The sequence below is a fragment of the Callospermophilus lateralis genome, chromosome 8 (assembly GCF_048772815.1).
Source record: "Callospermophilus lateralis isolate mCalLat2 chromosome 8, mCalLat2.hap1, whole genome shotgun sequence".
NCBI classification, from domain to species: domain Eukaryota; kingdom Metazoa; phylum Chordata; class Mammalia; order Rodentia; family Sciuridae; genus Callospermophilus; species Callospermophilus lateralis.
In genome coordinates this window covers 28,618,184-28,632,818 of record NC_135312.1, presented here as the reverse complement: position 1 = coordinate 28,632,818, position 14,635 = coordinate 28,618,184, and the positions used below count along the sequence as shown (strand labels likewise).

The 14,635-nt window shown below is 41.6% G+C and overlaps 1 protein-coding gene across 1 annotated transcript in view; it reads right to left on the bottom strand.

Moving 5' to 3' along the window:
- Nwd2 (NACHT and WD repeat domain containing 2) overlaps positions 1-1,082 on the bottom strand; it is a 151,412-nt gene extending 150,330 nt beyond the window's left edge. Inside the window, exon 1 of the mRNA XM_076865285.2 lies at positions 932-1,082. Within this exon, the coding sequence (XP_076721400.2) occupies positions 932-1,082 (151 nt within the window). The remainder of the gene's footprint in view (positions 1-931) is intronic.
- Positions 1,083-14,635: the final 13,553 nt, after the last annotated feature.

Here is a 14,635-nt window from a genome sequence, read left to right as displayed (position 1 = left end):
TGGTCCTCTTTGGATGCTTTTCACAAACAGAGACTTGACCTTTCAAATGAGGATCCCATCCAACAGTAGTTTGAATGCAAACTTTTTTTAAAAAAAACTTTATAAGACCCAAGGCTTCTGAAGAGTATGAAAAGGTTACCCCCCCGTCCCCCGTTTTTGCGGTGGTGGGGATTGACTCCAGGTGCGCTTTACCACTGAGCTACATCCCCAGACTTTTTTGAGACAGGGTTTCCTGCTCCAGCCTCCTGAGTCGCTTGGGATTACAGGAGTGAATCACCATACCCGGCTTCAAAAAGGTTAAATTCTTGAAATCTCTCATACTCGAGTCCAGATAACTCTTTTTATAATCAAACTTTTTTCCTCCTAAAAAAAGAACAATTCCTTCAGTTTTATCCAGCCCCAGTCAAATGCGTCCTTCCTGCCCGCCCCACCACTGCAACCAAAATTAACATTCAACACTGAGAACTGAAAGGTAGTGATGAGCAGGGATCTGACCACCGAGTTTACAGTAATCTCAACCCCCTCTCTCCTCGGTCAGGACAAGTGGCAAAGCTCCCATTCAGGAACCCCGCGGAGCCCAGAACCAGAACAGCTACTATTTGCGTTTGCGATAACCTCGGAGAAGAAACCGCTAAAAGAAAGGGGTAAGGGGTGGTGTCGAAGGCACCCCCTAATGCCTCGACTGTTTCTTAGCTCGACCCGGGGAAAAGTAAAGGTGTTCTAAGAGAAGTCTACAGGGGAGCTGATGAGTGAAAGGAGAAAAAAAAAATTTCGAATTAAATTCCCACGCGCTCAGGTCTGCCTCGGCTTTGGCTGGAGGAAGGGAGCTCAGGGGACGCTCAGTGCACCAGGCTGTGCAACCGCACACTCTTTGGTTACCGCCTGGGGACCCGCAGACAGTCTGAGCTACAAACCCGAACTAGAGTCTTACCTTCAGGGTTGGCGCTGATGAAAACCCGGACGCTTCGGCCCGCGGGCACTAGGTGAGAAGGCAGGGCCGTGAGGTTTCCGGAGAAAGCCGCCCGCCGGAGTGCAGAGTCGCGGGGACAGGGCAGCTTGGTGCCCGCGCCGGCCGGCCACATCGCCCTCTGGGAGGAACGGCCGCCACCACCTCCTGCTCCTCGGGTTCCTGCCTGCGGCTCCGGGAAGCGGCTTTGTCGATGTCCGCAGGCGGCGAGGCTCAGAGCGGCTCTGAGCCCGAGGCGCTGTGGGCGAGCTCCGTGGCACACACCACCCGCCCGCAGGGAGCGGCCATATAGACCCTAGGGCCCCAGTCGTCGCCGCCTTCAGCCCCTCCGGGCGACTGCCTTCTCTCGCTGCCAGGACTCAGCTTAGCAGCCGGCGGGAGCTGGAGGTCAGCGTGGCGGCGGCTACGCGCACAGCGCCCGTTTGCGCTGGGGAGAGCCAGCGGCCATCTCCCCACCCGCGCCCTCCTTGGGAGGAGGGGGCCGCCAGGCGGCGGGGATTGGGCGGGCGAAGAGAACAGATCAAACTTTAAGGAAAGGTGTCCCGAGTTGGTCGGAACCCGCCTTTTGCGCAGCGCAGAAATAACTACAGTTTAAAAGGTGGCCGGGTCTTGGACGCGCTATCTCGGGGCTCCCCAGAGGCCTCCTGAGCTCTTGCGAGCACAAACGCTAGTACTGGAGGCTGCCTCCTTGCTGGAGGGCAAGAAATCAATCAGCCAGAGAGTCCTGTTATTCCCCCTCCAACTCTCCTAAAGGTCAAACGAACCCTGGGTATTTTTGGGAATCTACGCGTGCGGGCGTCTGTGCGCCTTCGCAGGAATACAGGGAGCCCAGCATCAAAGTTCGATGCACGCACCCGAGACCAGACCTCGAGGGTCCGCAGCACCAAGTCTCTAGACCTTTGAACGTCCTGGAGAGGATCGCCTTCCCCTTGACTTGCTGGCTCAGGTGGACGCGTTTGGCCGCGGCACGCGCTCCCCGCGCTCCTCCGAGCGGCGGATTTTATAGCCAAGCTGCGATGCTCACGTGCTCCTCGCCGCGTGGTCGCGGACCCCTTCTGGGCGCGGATCTCCACGGGGACCTTTGCCGAGACCTCAGTTGCTCCCAGGGATTCTTCCTGCTCCCACCGCGGCACTTTCTCAGGCCGTTCTGCTCGCCTACCAGCTTTAAGGCCGGTCAGCAGCAAGGATGCTGGAAGCCCCGAGCCGTCCAGTGCGGGCTTGGGCCTGGGTGGCGGCTGCGGTTCCCGGGAGCGGCAGGCTCCCGCCGCCCCTCACTGGAGCACGTAAAAGTGCAGGTGGTGGCAGACTGGGCAAGTGTGTGAGAAATCAGAGTTGGCCTGAAGCCGCGGTTTCCTGTATGAGCTTCAGCTGCTTTCCCAGATCTGAACAACTGGTAGGTCCGCTGCACCTGATTCTGATCCAGGAGACACCGGACTGCCCTTTGGTCTGGGCTGGAGGTGGACAGCGCGGGGTCTGGTCCACGTCCCAAGTGACATGAGATATACAGAGACCCAGATACAAAAGTGGTCCCTGGACAATGTGCCCACTGATATCATGCATGAACTAGAAGAGGGAGGAGAGCCTTGTATAATAAAAATGAGACTGTGATGTGGTGGGAGGGTAAAGGAAGTGTTTGGAGCCTTAACAATTGGAGTCTGGCCTCGAAATCCTTCATACTGAGCCTTGGGCAGAAACACTTGTCTTCTATGAAGAAAGAGGGGCCTTTCTTAAATCTTCAAGACGGGGGACAGGGTGGGTGGGTAGAGGGGGACAACAACTCAGCTGCACGTTTTAGCTTCTCACCTGAGGGCTCCTGTTTTAGGCAGGCCCTGGCATCTTACAGGCCTGCACTTCCTCTGGGCCCTGCTGGTGGCAGTGAAGTCCTATGTACTGCTGCTTATTTTGTTAGCCCACCCCACACCCAACAACACCTCTTTGGAAGAACTGGGTCTCCTGGTTTTTAAGGCTGCCTTTCTATGCCTGAGAACCTGGGGACAGACAGCCGTTCTTACTTTGTGATAATCTGATGCAATTAACGAAGAAACCCTGAACATAGTCAGCTACTTATTCAATCAATTCATTTTAGCAAATTATCTTCTTCCCTATTCCAAACTCATTATTCCCAGGTGGGTCTGTTTTCCAGCAGGAATGGTATCTAGAGATCTCATGATGTCCCATAGGTATGGACTGAGAGCTCTGGAATGAGTTATGAATATACAGTGTCTATTACAGTATCAGCTTTTATGAAGACACAGTATCTATTACAGAGGAAAGGAGCTAGAACCACATTATGCCTGATCTGGACAGTGTTTATAAAAGATTGATAAGAAGTTGCCAGATTGTATAGGACCTGCCTGAATTCTTTTCTCTATCCCTACACTTATTTCTCTCTTCTAAAAGTGGGATTAATATTTGTGTCTTCTGACCTTTGTTTCAGATCTCCAAGTGTTGCATTTTCTTCAGATGACTTTGGGATTTTTGGCAGCCTTTGTAACCTAATTAACTGTTCTAGACAGGAGGAAGTTTAGCATCTGCCAGTGTCACTGCAGACCAAGGCTGCAGAGGAGGGAGGATTTCATATTGTATTGTCTCTGGGGCTGTACTTTGAAAGACTGTCTGCGCAGGCAGACTTAGAAGGTAGAGCAGGCAGTTGTCTTTGGGGTATCAGGGAAGTTTCCAGCTAAAGATGCCTGATCGCCCACCTCTCCCTCACACACAATCTACCCCTGTATTCTTTCACTGTGTCTCTTGTTAGGCTCTGATATCTTAAAGCTAGAGAGATTTATTTCTTTGCATGAAAATGTCATAAGGGAAGGGATCTACCATGGTAGTAAGGCTGTATTATGATTTCCCAAGTTGATGAATCAATTAATTGATGGTTCACTGGATAGAAAGGAGAGAGGGAAGCATAACTATAGAAGGCTGGCCCTGATTGTGTTGCCTACTTCATTTTTGTAGGCTAAAATGTTACACAAACAATTTCTCCTTTTCAGCAAATATTGGAAGTGCTGTTATGTTTTGTGCATGAGAAAACCAAGGCTCTAAACAGTGCAAGGTCACATAACTAATTAATGGTAGAGCCAGGATCCAGGTATTAATGGCCCTGCCCTAGTGCTCTTTGCAATATAATAGCTCACTTTTCTAGTTTTGCCTGTGTCTGGCTCTGGCTGACATCTCCAGGAAACTTGACAATGGCTGCTCCGGCCTGTGTCTACAGATATGAAAGGCTGGTCATTACTTCTGCTCTCTAGATACAAGAGGACAATGTCCACATATTCACATAGGACTAGACTCTTCCAAAGTCCTCATTTTCCTCTGTCCCTGTTTTTTTTTTTTTTTTTCTTTTCCTTCTGAGACCAAAGGGACATCCATGCCATCCTAGAAGTGAGCTGGAGGATTGGAAGCACCTAGAAATGGGAATACAAAAGTACATGAACAGTGGGCCTGGGACCATGCTCGTGCCATGAGCAGCATTGCCCTCTCAGTTCTCTCACCCATCCCCAGTTGGCAGATAACATAGGTGTAGGGAGCGTGCCCTGTGTGCCAGACACTATATTCAGCTTTCATTGGTATCTCATTCATTTCCCCTGCATCCAGGGTCTGGGCCCAGCATCTCCTACTTCCCAGTCTGATATCCCTTCTTGGGTACTGCTATCCCTTGTATGTCTTCTGTATGCATATAAGTCATCTTTTTGTGACAGATGTGCACTTTTTGTTCCAGTCTGGAGTGTGCAAATAGACCTCACCTACTTCTCCTGTGACTCCTGGTGATTTTTCTTCCAGCCACGAGCTGTGTTGTGTCCAATTCCTCATGCTTATGTGATGGGGATGGTGATCAAAAACCACACAACCAGGGCTTCTGTGAGTGACTCTGACCCAGCAGAAGGAAGACCCATCACCCAGTCTGTGTTTGCCTGCATGTATACTCATATTTGTGTACATCAAACATCTTGGCATGGAAAATTATGGATCACTGTTTTGTGTTTGTGCTATTGTGGGTGGGGCGGTTTTTAAGTAGAGTCCCTAGCATTATGAAGAAAGCAATATTAACACTATCCCACTCTATCTATCTCAGGGAATGGAGCCAATGAAGCCAGTGATGTGATGTTTATGTTTCCCAAACTTGAGGAGGAATATCAGACATAATATTACATTCATGCTCCTAGTGGCTCTCTGATTTGGGTGACAAATATTTGAATCAGCTTTGCTAATGTGAGAAATAAATGATACACGGTCACTCAAGCCAAGAATCCACTTCTCAAAGTTCCAGCTTGGGGTATGAGCTAGACCATCAAGAACCCACTTACTTGTTTACAAAATGGAAATTTTCAGTCTATGTGAGAAATTTGTCAGCATAACAATTTGCCAACAGGGATTGTTGATTCAGAGGTGTCTGCAGCATGATGGAATTCACAGCAGCTCGGTTTTAAATAAAGTTACACCTTTCTGGAAGTGCTATCTGATGTTTTCATGACTCAGAAATTCTAACTTTATATCCACCCCCTTCCAAATCTGTTAATGTATTTTTTGATCAGTCTCCCTCTTACAACTTTCTAAACATGTTGCAATGAGAGCACTATGCATACCACACAAAGTAGAAGAAAGTAAAAAGTTTTAAAACAAAGATTTATGGAATGTTTCCTACTTCTAAATTAAATATTATATTTTCAGTTTACAGTTGCCAAGATTTTTCCCCCTTCCTGATGGTCTAAAACATGTACTTTAAAAATCACTTTTATCTCATATTCCATCATCTGATACTTAGTTGGAAAATTGCTTTTTACAAAGCACTTTTATACATGTTACCTTGTTTTGACTCTAACCCTGTGAGGTAGGTTATCCATTAACTATCCCCCCATTTTTATATGGAAACTCAGCTCAATAAATTTTAGTGGCATGTACAAGTTCATTGAAAAGCTGGATGAACACCCAAATTAGTTAATATCAAAAGCAGATGTCTGAACATTAAGCCATATGTCAATTATAATATACCACATGGCCACCAGTGTAGAACAAGATATATTTGACCACATTGATAAAATCATTTGTATCTCTCTATAACATTTATACTGGTGGTTAGGCAAACCAAGTAATATATAGTATAAAACATTCTACTTGGATGGCAATGTTAGCTACATCCTCTATTTTCATGGACTTCTATATTTTTGTTGAACAGAACCTAGATTCCACAGCTTTTAATGCCATTAACCATTCAGTTATATAGATAAGTGTGTTTGTCAGCTTTCCATTATTGAAACAAATACCTGAGATAATCGACTTATAAAGAGAAAAGTTCACTGTGGCCCCCAAATTTTGGAGCTTTCAGTTCATGATCACTGGGCCCTAATCACGGTGGCAAGGCAGCAATCATAGTGGGTAGCAGTAACAGATGGTGGAACAAAGTCATTCCCCTTGTGGCCAAGAAACAAAAGAGGGAAAGAGAAAACCTTCAAGGGTATGCCTCCAATGAATTAAAACCCCCAACTAGGGCTCAACTTTTAAAATTTCCACCATCTCCCAATAGAGCCAGGCTGGGGCCCAACCCTTTAGCACATGGACCATTGGGGACATTCAAGATCCATACTACAGCAGTTGGGTACAAAGTTTTAGAACCACTGTCTCTATTCAGGGAGATCCCAAACCAATTAAGATCCAAGGCCACTACCCATAGGTCTTTAGGGGACACTCAAGATTCGAATTATATTAATAAGTGCAAGAGATTCAGAGAATTTAAATGGCATGTCTGAATTCAGATAGCTGGTAAATGGCATAACTAGAATCTGAATCAGATTTATTTCCCCATTATACTAGATAGAGTCTTTTCACCATGCAATACCACATCTACAGACATGAGTAAGATGTTCCCTTTACAGAAGTTCATACCGACATGTCCCAAAATCTTAAATACGTTACCCAAGTCCATTGTTGTATATTTGTTTTCCCTTTGTCTAGATGCTTGTATGTACTTTATAATAGTGTTAAGCTTGAAAGTATGCTGAATTTACTTTTAATTCCAAAGGATTTTAATGGGACAAAGTTTTTTTCTTGGATACAAAATGAATATAGTTTCCCCTACAAAATGAATGTAGTTTATAATTCCATAAGTCTCTTTAAATGTAATTCTATAAATTCTACTTTCTTAAAAATTTCTATGATTTTCCCATTTTCCATTGTCTCCCCACTGTTATAGTTCTGTTTTATATTTTTCATTTAATAGGATTTCTTCCTTTACAAAATAATGACCCCCCCATCACAGTCCGTTAGCCTGAATTAGTTACAGAGTTGTACTATGATCTTCCTGAATCACCCTTCAAAAATGTAAATTATCTGTTAGCCTAAATTTAGAAAGCCATGTGCAGAAGTTGACGGGTAATTTACATTCAGTTCAAAGAAGAGAATAGGCAGCCAATTATGGTTGATTTGAAGTGTTGAGAAACATTTTTAAATCAAATAATTCAAAAACAGTTTTTACATTCTCAACTCCTGTCATTTCTTAGTATGGGAAGATCATTTTGCTGTCATTTGGAGCAAACTTAAAATTGGAAGACTTCTTTCCCCCTCAAATAAATATAGTGTAGTTTTTAAATTATAAAACTGTTATATTAATGTGATTTTTAAATAAATATGTATAATATATGCTTTTATTATAAAATATAATTGTGTATAACATTTTTAAAACATGAAATATAGATACTTCTGTATATATCAAGATTTTTTTTGTGTGGTAGGTAACCAAAATGAACAAGGAAATTCTTTTTAAGAACATAGGAGTTTATAACAAACATAGGAGCAGAAATAGAATTGAATTTACAGAAAAAAACTGGAACCAGGAATTGGGACTGTCCTTGGGGAGAAGGGCCCCTTAATTTTCCCTGGCTCCCGCTTAGCATCATGAATCTCTCTCTCAAGTTTCTTTCTCTGCATGCACACACACATCCCCACACCTATGCTCTCACACTCAATACTCAAGATGAAATAGGGCTGACCCACAGTTCAAACCACAAGGAAAGGCCAGACAACTTTTTCCTGAGATCTTTATTAGGAGTTTGTGGGCAGCAAGCAATCAAATAAACACACTTGTTTCTGTGTGGAGTAGATATTGCCTGTGGGCCTTTCTACTATTCTAGGAAGGTATCATGCCCAAGTGCAGATACAAAAGTCAAACTGTAGTAGTTAGTTTTAGGAAGTACTAGTAAATTATCTAGATCCCATTTTCTGCCAGTGTCAAAAACAATTTCTATGTACTTTACGTTGCAAGGACGTCATAATGTTTGTTATTCCATCTGATATTTCCTTGGAAAGACTTCTGTAATTTTTTTCTTTTCACTTAAATAAGTGCTTGCTTCAAAGTGATTTAAACATGACTTTCTAGGTTATAAGATACTCAGGGGAGTAAAGCTAAAGAGGAAGTAGTAATTTAAAACAGGATTTTGCCACTTTCTCTGAATAATTTGTTAATATGGATAAGACAATAAAATTTTTTGAACATAATCCAATATAGGGCCAGACTGCCCTTTGAAATCAAATACTTCATATATACTATATATGTGCTATATATAATTTCTGTGAAATAGACTGAAAAATAAGGAATCACCTATCTATCCCACACAAGGTTTTTGGTGAAAACAACAGAACTGTTGCTGATTAATGTAAATGTGCAAAAAACTTGTAAAAATATTGGCTCATAACAGTATTATTGGGAGAGCTGGAGATTCATCTTTGGAAAATGGGAGGGGACCAGAGGGGTTAACTTATTGGATCTAGACAAAAGAGCATGACAGGAGCACATTTTTAGGACAGCCTTCATGCTGCTGCTATTGTTAAATCCTGAGTGCTATAGGGCACCTCTGCCTCCACCAGCATCCCTTGCTGAATACCACCACTGGCACTTTGCCACTGGGCACTAGATGTTACTATCACTATTGCCCCATAGAATTATCCACTCTGGCTTCCAAGACCTGAGAACCTGGGACAGTGAATATCTGTCTTGCACCAGCCCGTGTAGAATTCTCCAGATGCTAGAAAGAATTTCAGAGGTGGAACTGTCAACAGCTCCTACACCTGCCCCAACAAATGCACAGTCCTCTCCCTCCACTCTCATGTGGTCCAGAATATTTTCATACCATAAACAAAGGACAAAGTGGATGCTTTTTTTTTCCCTTTTGTATTCCTGGTAATAAGGTTAGAAGGATGATCCTCCACTTGTCCAAAACTTTGATGCCTAGAAAAGCTCACCTCTGCTGGATCACAACCAAGAACAACACTGTGAGCTAAAAAGGATCCTCTGAGTAGCCAGAATATGTATTGATGTTCACACAATGATCCTCGCTCCCTTGATTCATGGGAGATCCCCGGTGGCACTGCGTCAGGCTCTCTTCACAGTTACTGGGTTTTCCTGGATAGAACAACCATAGCAGATCAGGGACACCGAATTAGAAGAGAAGGACTTATATTCACAAGTACACTGCTGGAAATGAGAAATGGCTGCTCACAGCAAAGAGTCAGGAAGCATGACAATGGAAGTTATACGCATGCACACGCACAGCCCTCTATGATCTGCGGAATACTTAATTCGGGGACAGTTGTACTCTGTGTATCTCTAAATAGGAAAGGTCAGGAATAGATAGGTCCTGAAATGGAAACATAAACTTCAGCATATTGTAAATATTTGAGGGCAATATTGAGCAGCAAGCAACCTAAAGTGTTGACACAGAGAAACAAATGCTTATAGACATCCAGTAATAAACATCCAGTAAGGGGGTGGAAATCAAAAGCAAATATGGTAGGCAGAGATTTAGCTGGAATCGCACCTGTAAAATTAACATTAGAAGGCATTTTTAACTTAAGTACCTGCAGTAGTGGTGGTGACAGTAGTGGTCGCAATACCAATATGGTGAACATTTACTGAGTAACTTTCATTGGGCTGGATATGGTTTTATGCACTTTAGAGACATTAATTTATTTAATTCTAAACAGTCATCCCATGAAGAAAGGTAATCTTATTATCCCCATTCTATACATGAGGAGACTGAGGCAAGGGGATATCAAGGTGCTTTGCCTAGCTCATACAGTTAGGATGTGTGGGTCTGGACTTTAATGCAGGTGGTTTGGCTCTAGAATCTGGATTCAACCATTGTGATTTGCTCCATCTCTAGATGCTCAGTAACATACCAAGATAATTAACCAGGCAAAAAAAAGAAGAGCTCAAGACAGGGAAACTAGAAGGAAACTTAGGTTGTGATATTTGTCTTAGAGAAAAGGTAACTAATATTATGAATGTTTAATTTGTGTGACATTCATTATCTTACATGACTTTCCATATGCTGAAGCAAATGTTGCTCATTTTACAAATCAACAATCTGTAGCTTAAATTACATTATATGTCCATTCTCACAGAGATTGTAAAGGGTGAAGCCGACTCCATGCTCTTACTGCTACAGGGTTGACCTTGGCTCTGAACAGTGCAAGTGCCAGTTACAAGAAAGACCTATTAGTAACCCTATCATTCCCATATTAATCTTTTTTCATTTATTTGTTCATTTATTCATCCAACATTTGTTAAACTCTTCTATGCTCTCAGTACTCCTAGCACAAACCTATTTTCTAGGAAGTTAAGCCTATCAGAAGATTCCAAAAAGATGGTGCCTGTATGTAACAAAACTCCAGTGAAATGATCATCAATCATTTTAGAGGTTTCTTTAACAAAGTAAAACAAACAAGACAAATATGCAACTTAAAAGGACATTTGTTGACATTCCAGAAAAAGGGGGTACATGGAAGTATGGAATCACAATGATGGATGATAAAATGGCAGGGGTTTAAAGGGTTTGGGAGTTCCTCTGGTAAAGCCTACCACTGCAGGATGTAGATTATGGAGACAAGCTGGTAAGTGTGGTTTTCAGTACTGATTTCAACATTTACTAATTGTGGCCCTAGGCTAGTACATATTTTCTCCCTAAGCCTCAGTGTCCTTGGATTAATCAACTTTACCAAATCACTGTTACCAAATTCCTGACTAGACTAACTTAGAGGAGGGAAGGTTAATTTGGACTAATGGTTTCAGAGTTTCAGTCCATGGTCGGCTGTCTTCACTGTTCTGAGGCGAGGCACAACATCATGGCAGGACATGGCAGAGGAAAGCTGCCTAGCTCATGAGAACTGGATAGGGGAGGGAAGGGGGAGAAGGAGGGAGGGAGGGAGGGAGGAAGAGAGAGAGAAAGAAAGAGAGAGAGAGAGAAGGAGGAGGAGGAGGAGAAAGAGGAGAAGGAGAAGGGAGAAAACTCAGGAACAAGATATAATCTCCAGTGATGTACTTCCTCCAGCCACATCCCACCAAATCCATCAAATGGATTCATCTACTGATTAGGTTACAGCTCTCATAATCGAGTCATTTCACTTCTTGACCATTCCTGCATTGCCACATAAGCTTTTCAGGGACATCTTGTATCTAAATCATAATAGACCCTTCAGTAAAATGGACATAAGACACCTGCTTTGCAGTGATGAATGGTTAACATGTTAACATGGATACAGGAGCCAGCATAGTGCCCGATACACTGTGAGGGTAATCATTACAAGAGAAGGACAGCTAGACTCACAGTTGGTGTAAAAAGGGGCCACAGCAGCAACACTACGTCAGATTTCAAAATCTTTGTAGTTCTGGTAATCTCATTTATATCCTATTATGGTTTAGATATGAGGTGCCCCCCAAAAGCTCATGTATAAGGCAATGCAAGAAAGTTTAGAGGTGAAATGATTGGGTTATGAGAGCCTTAACATAATCATAATCCCTTGAAATGGGTTAACTGGGTAGTAACTGTAAGCAGGTGGGGAGTGATGGGTGGAGGTGGATCAGTAGGGGGACTGTGCCTTTGAGATTTGTATTTAATCCCTGGTGAGTGGAGGTCTTTCTGCTTCCTGATTGACATGTTCTGAGCTGCTTTCCTCCACCACACTCTTCCACCATGCTCTGCCTCACCTGGGGTCCAGAGCTATGGAGCTGGCTACCAATGAACCGAGATCTCTGTAATCACAAGGGCCAAATAAACTTTTCCTCCTCTAAAATCGTTCTTGTCATATCTTTTGGTAATAGTGACACAAAAAGTTGACTAAAATATATCCCTAGAATCTAATAATAGATAAAATTAAATAAAACAAACAATCAACAAAAATCCAAGGACTTTTGGCAACTGAGTCTCGTTCTTGTGTGGTTCTGTGTAGTCAGATTAGGCAGGATCCGAAAAATCTAGGTGAGGAATAAACTAGAGCAATGTGAACAGGGTGGGTGAAACAAACAGACCCTGGATTGAGGCAAAGAAGAAAAGGAGATCACAGAATTCTGAAGGCCATCTTAAAATTCGAAAGAGGAAGAACTATGCTGAGATGAAAATGGATCCAGTAACAAAGCTCACCATTAGATTTATGACCAGTAGCTAATGTGTATATTCTGACTTGGAGCTGGGGACTGTGGAAACCTGGACAGGTGGAGAGTAGGTACCACTGAGACGCTAAATGTGAACACTCAGGGGGGCTGGGAGCAGGCAACACTTTCTCAGCTCTGGCACTTGCTATTTTCTCTCTAAACTTTTGTAGCAATCCTCCCCAAATTGATTTGCAGATTTAATGCAATTCCCATTGAAGTTCTGGCTGGAATTTTTAAAATAGAAATTAACCAGCTTACCTTAAAATTTATTGAAGTCCAAATTATTAAAGTCCAAAAAACCTTGGATGTAACTTTCCTATGTTCATATATGAATCTACCATCAATGAAACTTCACAACTCGTACAACCACAAGAATGAGATCATAATTAGAATAAATTATACTCCATGTATGCATAATATGTCAAAACATACTCTATTGTCGTGTATATCTAAAAAGAACAAATAAAAAATACAAAAACCTAGGATGACCAAACTAACCCTCAATAAAGAATGACATTGTTGGATGATTTAAACTATCAGATTTCAAAACCTCATACAAATACAAATTTACGTATTGAATATGGTGTTGTATGGGCATAAGGATAGACATGTATGGAATAAAGAGTACAGAAATAGACCCTTATTTTTATAGTCAATTTTTTTTGGGATGAAGGTGCCAAGATAATTCAATTGCAAAAATAATATTTTTGATGAATGGTTAAGAAAACTCCAAAAGGATAAATTTGGACCCCTACCTTGCACCATACATAAAAATGTACTGGAAATGGATCAGACTTCTAAATGCCAAAGAAACAAAGAGAAGGGATGAGTAGGGGAATGAAAATAGGAAACACAGTAGAATTAATTGAACATAGGTTTTCTATCCTTGTATTTGAATACACTACCAGGGTAACTCTACATCATGTACAACCACAAGAATGGGATCCTAAATAGAATAAACTATACTCTATAATTTGTCAAAGTAAATTCTACTGTCATGTATAACTAAGAAGAACAAATAAAAAACGATAAAAGAATATTAATTTAAATCTTTTAGAAAATAGAAGAACCTAGTTGTCAAACCAGTATATACTTAGGCTATTAAAGAAACTATGTTCTCATCATAGTATTATCTTTTTATTAAAGTGTTGTGCTAAAAATACCAAACAAACAAACAAACAAACCCCAAAACTAATACTATAGAAACCCTAAGAAGCCACAGGAATAAGACTGAGTGTCCTCAGATTAGGCTATGATTTCTTAGCTTTAACACTTAAAGCCTAAATAATAAAAAAACTAAGATACTGAATTCACCAAAATTAACGACCTTTGTCTTGTTACCATGTTATCAGGAAAATGCAAAGACAATACTGAATATAGGGGGGAATATTTGCACATTGTATATCTGATAATAGGGGCTTTTATTTAGAATATATAATGAACACTTTCAATTCAATAGGAAGACAAATAACCTAATTATAACATGATCAAAGAATTTTAGTAGTCATTTCTCAAAAAAGATTTGCAAATGGTGAATAAGTACATGAAAGGGTACCTAATATCATTACTCGTTAGGGAAATGCAAATCAAAACCACAGCGGATATACTTGTATACCTGCTTGAACGACTCTAATAAAAAAGCCACAGTAACAATTGTTAAAAATTATTGGTGAGGATGTGAAGAAATTGGAACCTTCCTACATTGTTACATTCATACATTGGAAATGTAAAGTGTCTTGGGAAACAGTTTGGCAGTTCCTTAAATTGTTAAACCAGGGGCTATTATGACCTACCAATTTTATTCCTAAAGAAATTCCAAAAAGGAAAATACATATACTCTCAATAGTTGTACACAAATATTTGTGACAATATTATCTATAAATGCCCCCAATGAAAATTTCACAAGTGTCGGTCAAATGATGAATGGATAAGTATAATATAATATATTCAGTGTATATACTGCAGTGTGATAACATTTAGCACAAAAGTAATATATTCCTGAGAGATGTTACGACATGGATAGTCTCAAAAACATTATGTTTTGTGATGGAAACCAGACCCAAAAGACCACATATTGAAGAAGTCAATTTATGTGAAATGTCCAGAGTAGACAAATTCATAGAGACAGAAAGTATATGAGTGATGGCCTAGGGCTGAGAGGATGGGAGAGAAACAGGGAGTGACTGCTGATGGGTAAAGAGCTCTTTGATGAAATCTATTAAATGATGTTTTCTGGTGAAAATGTT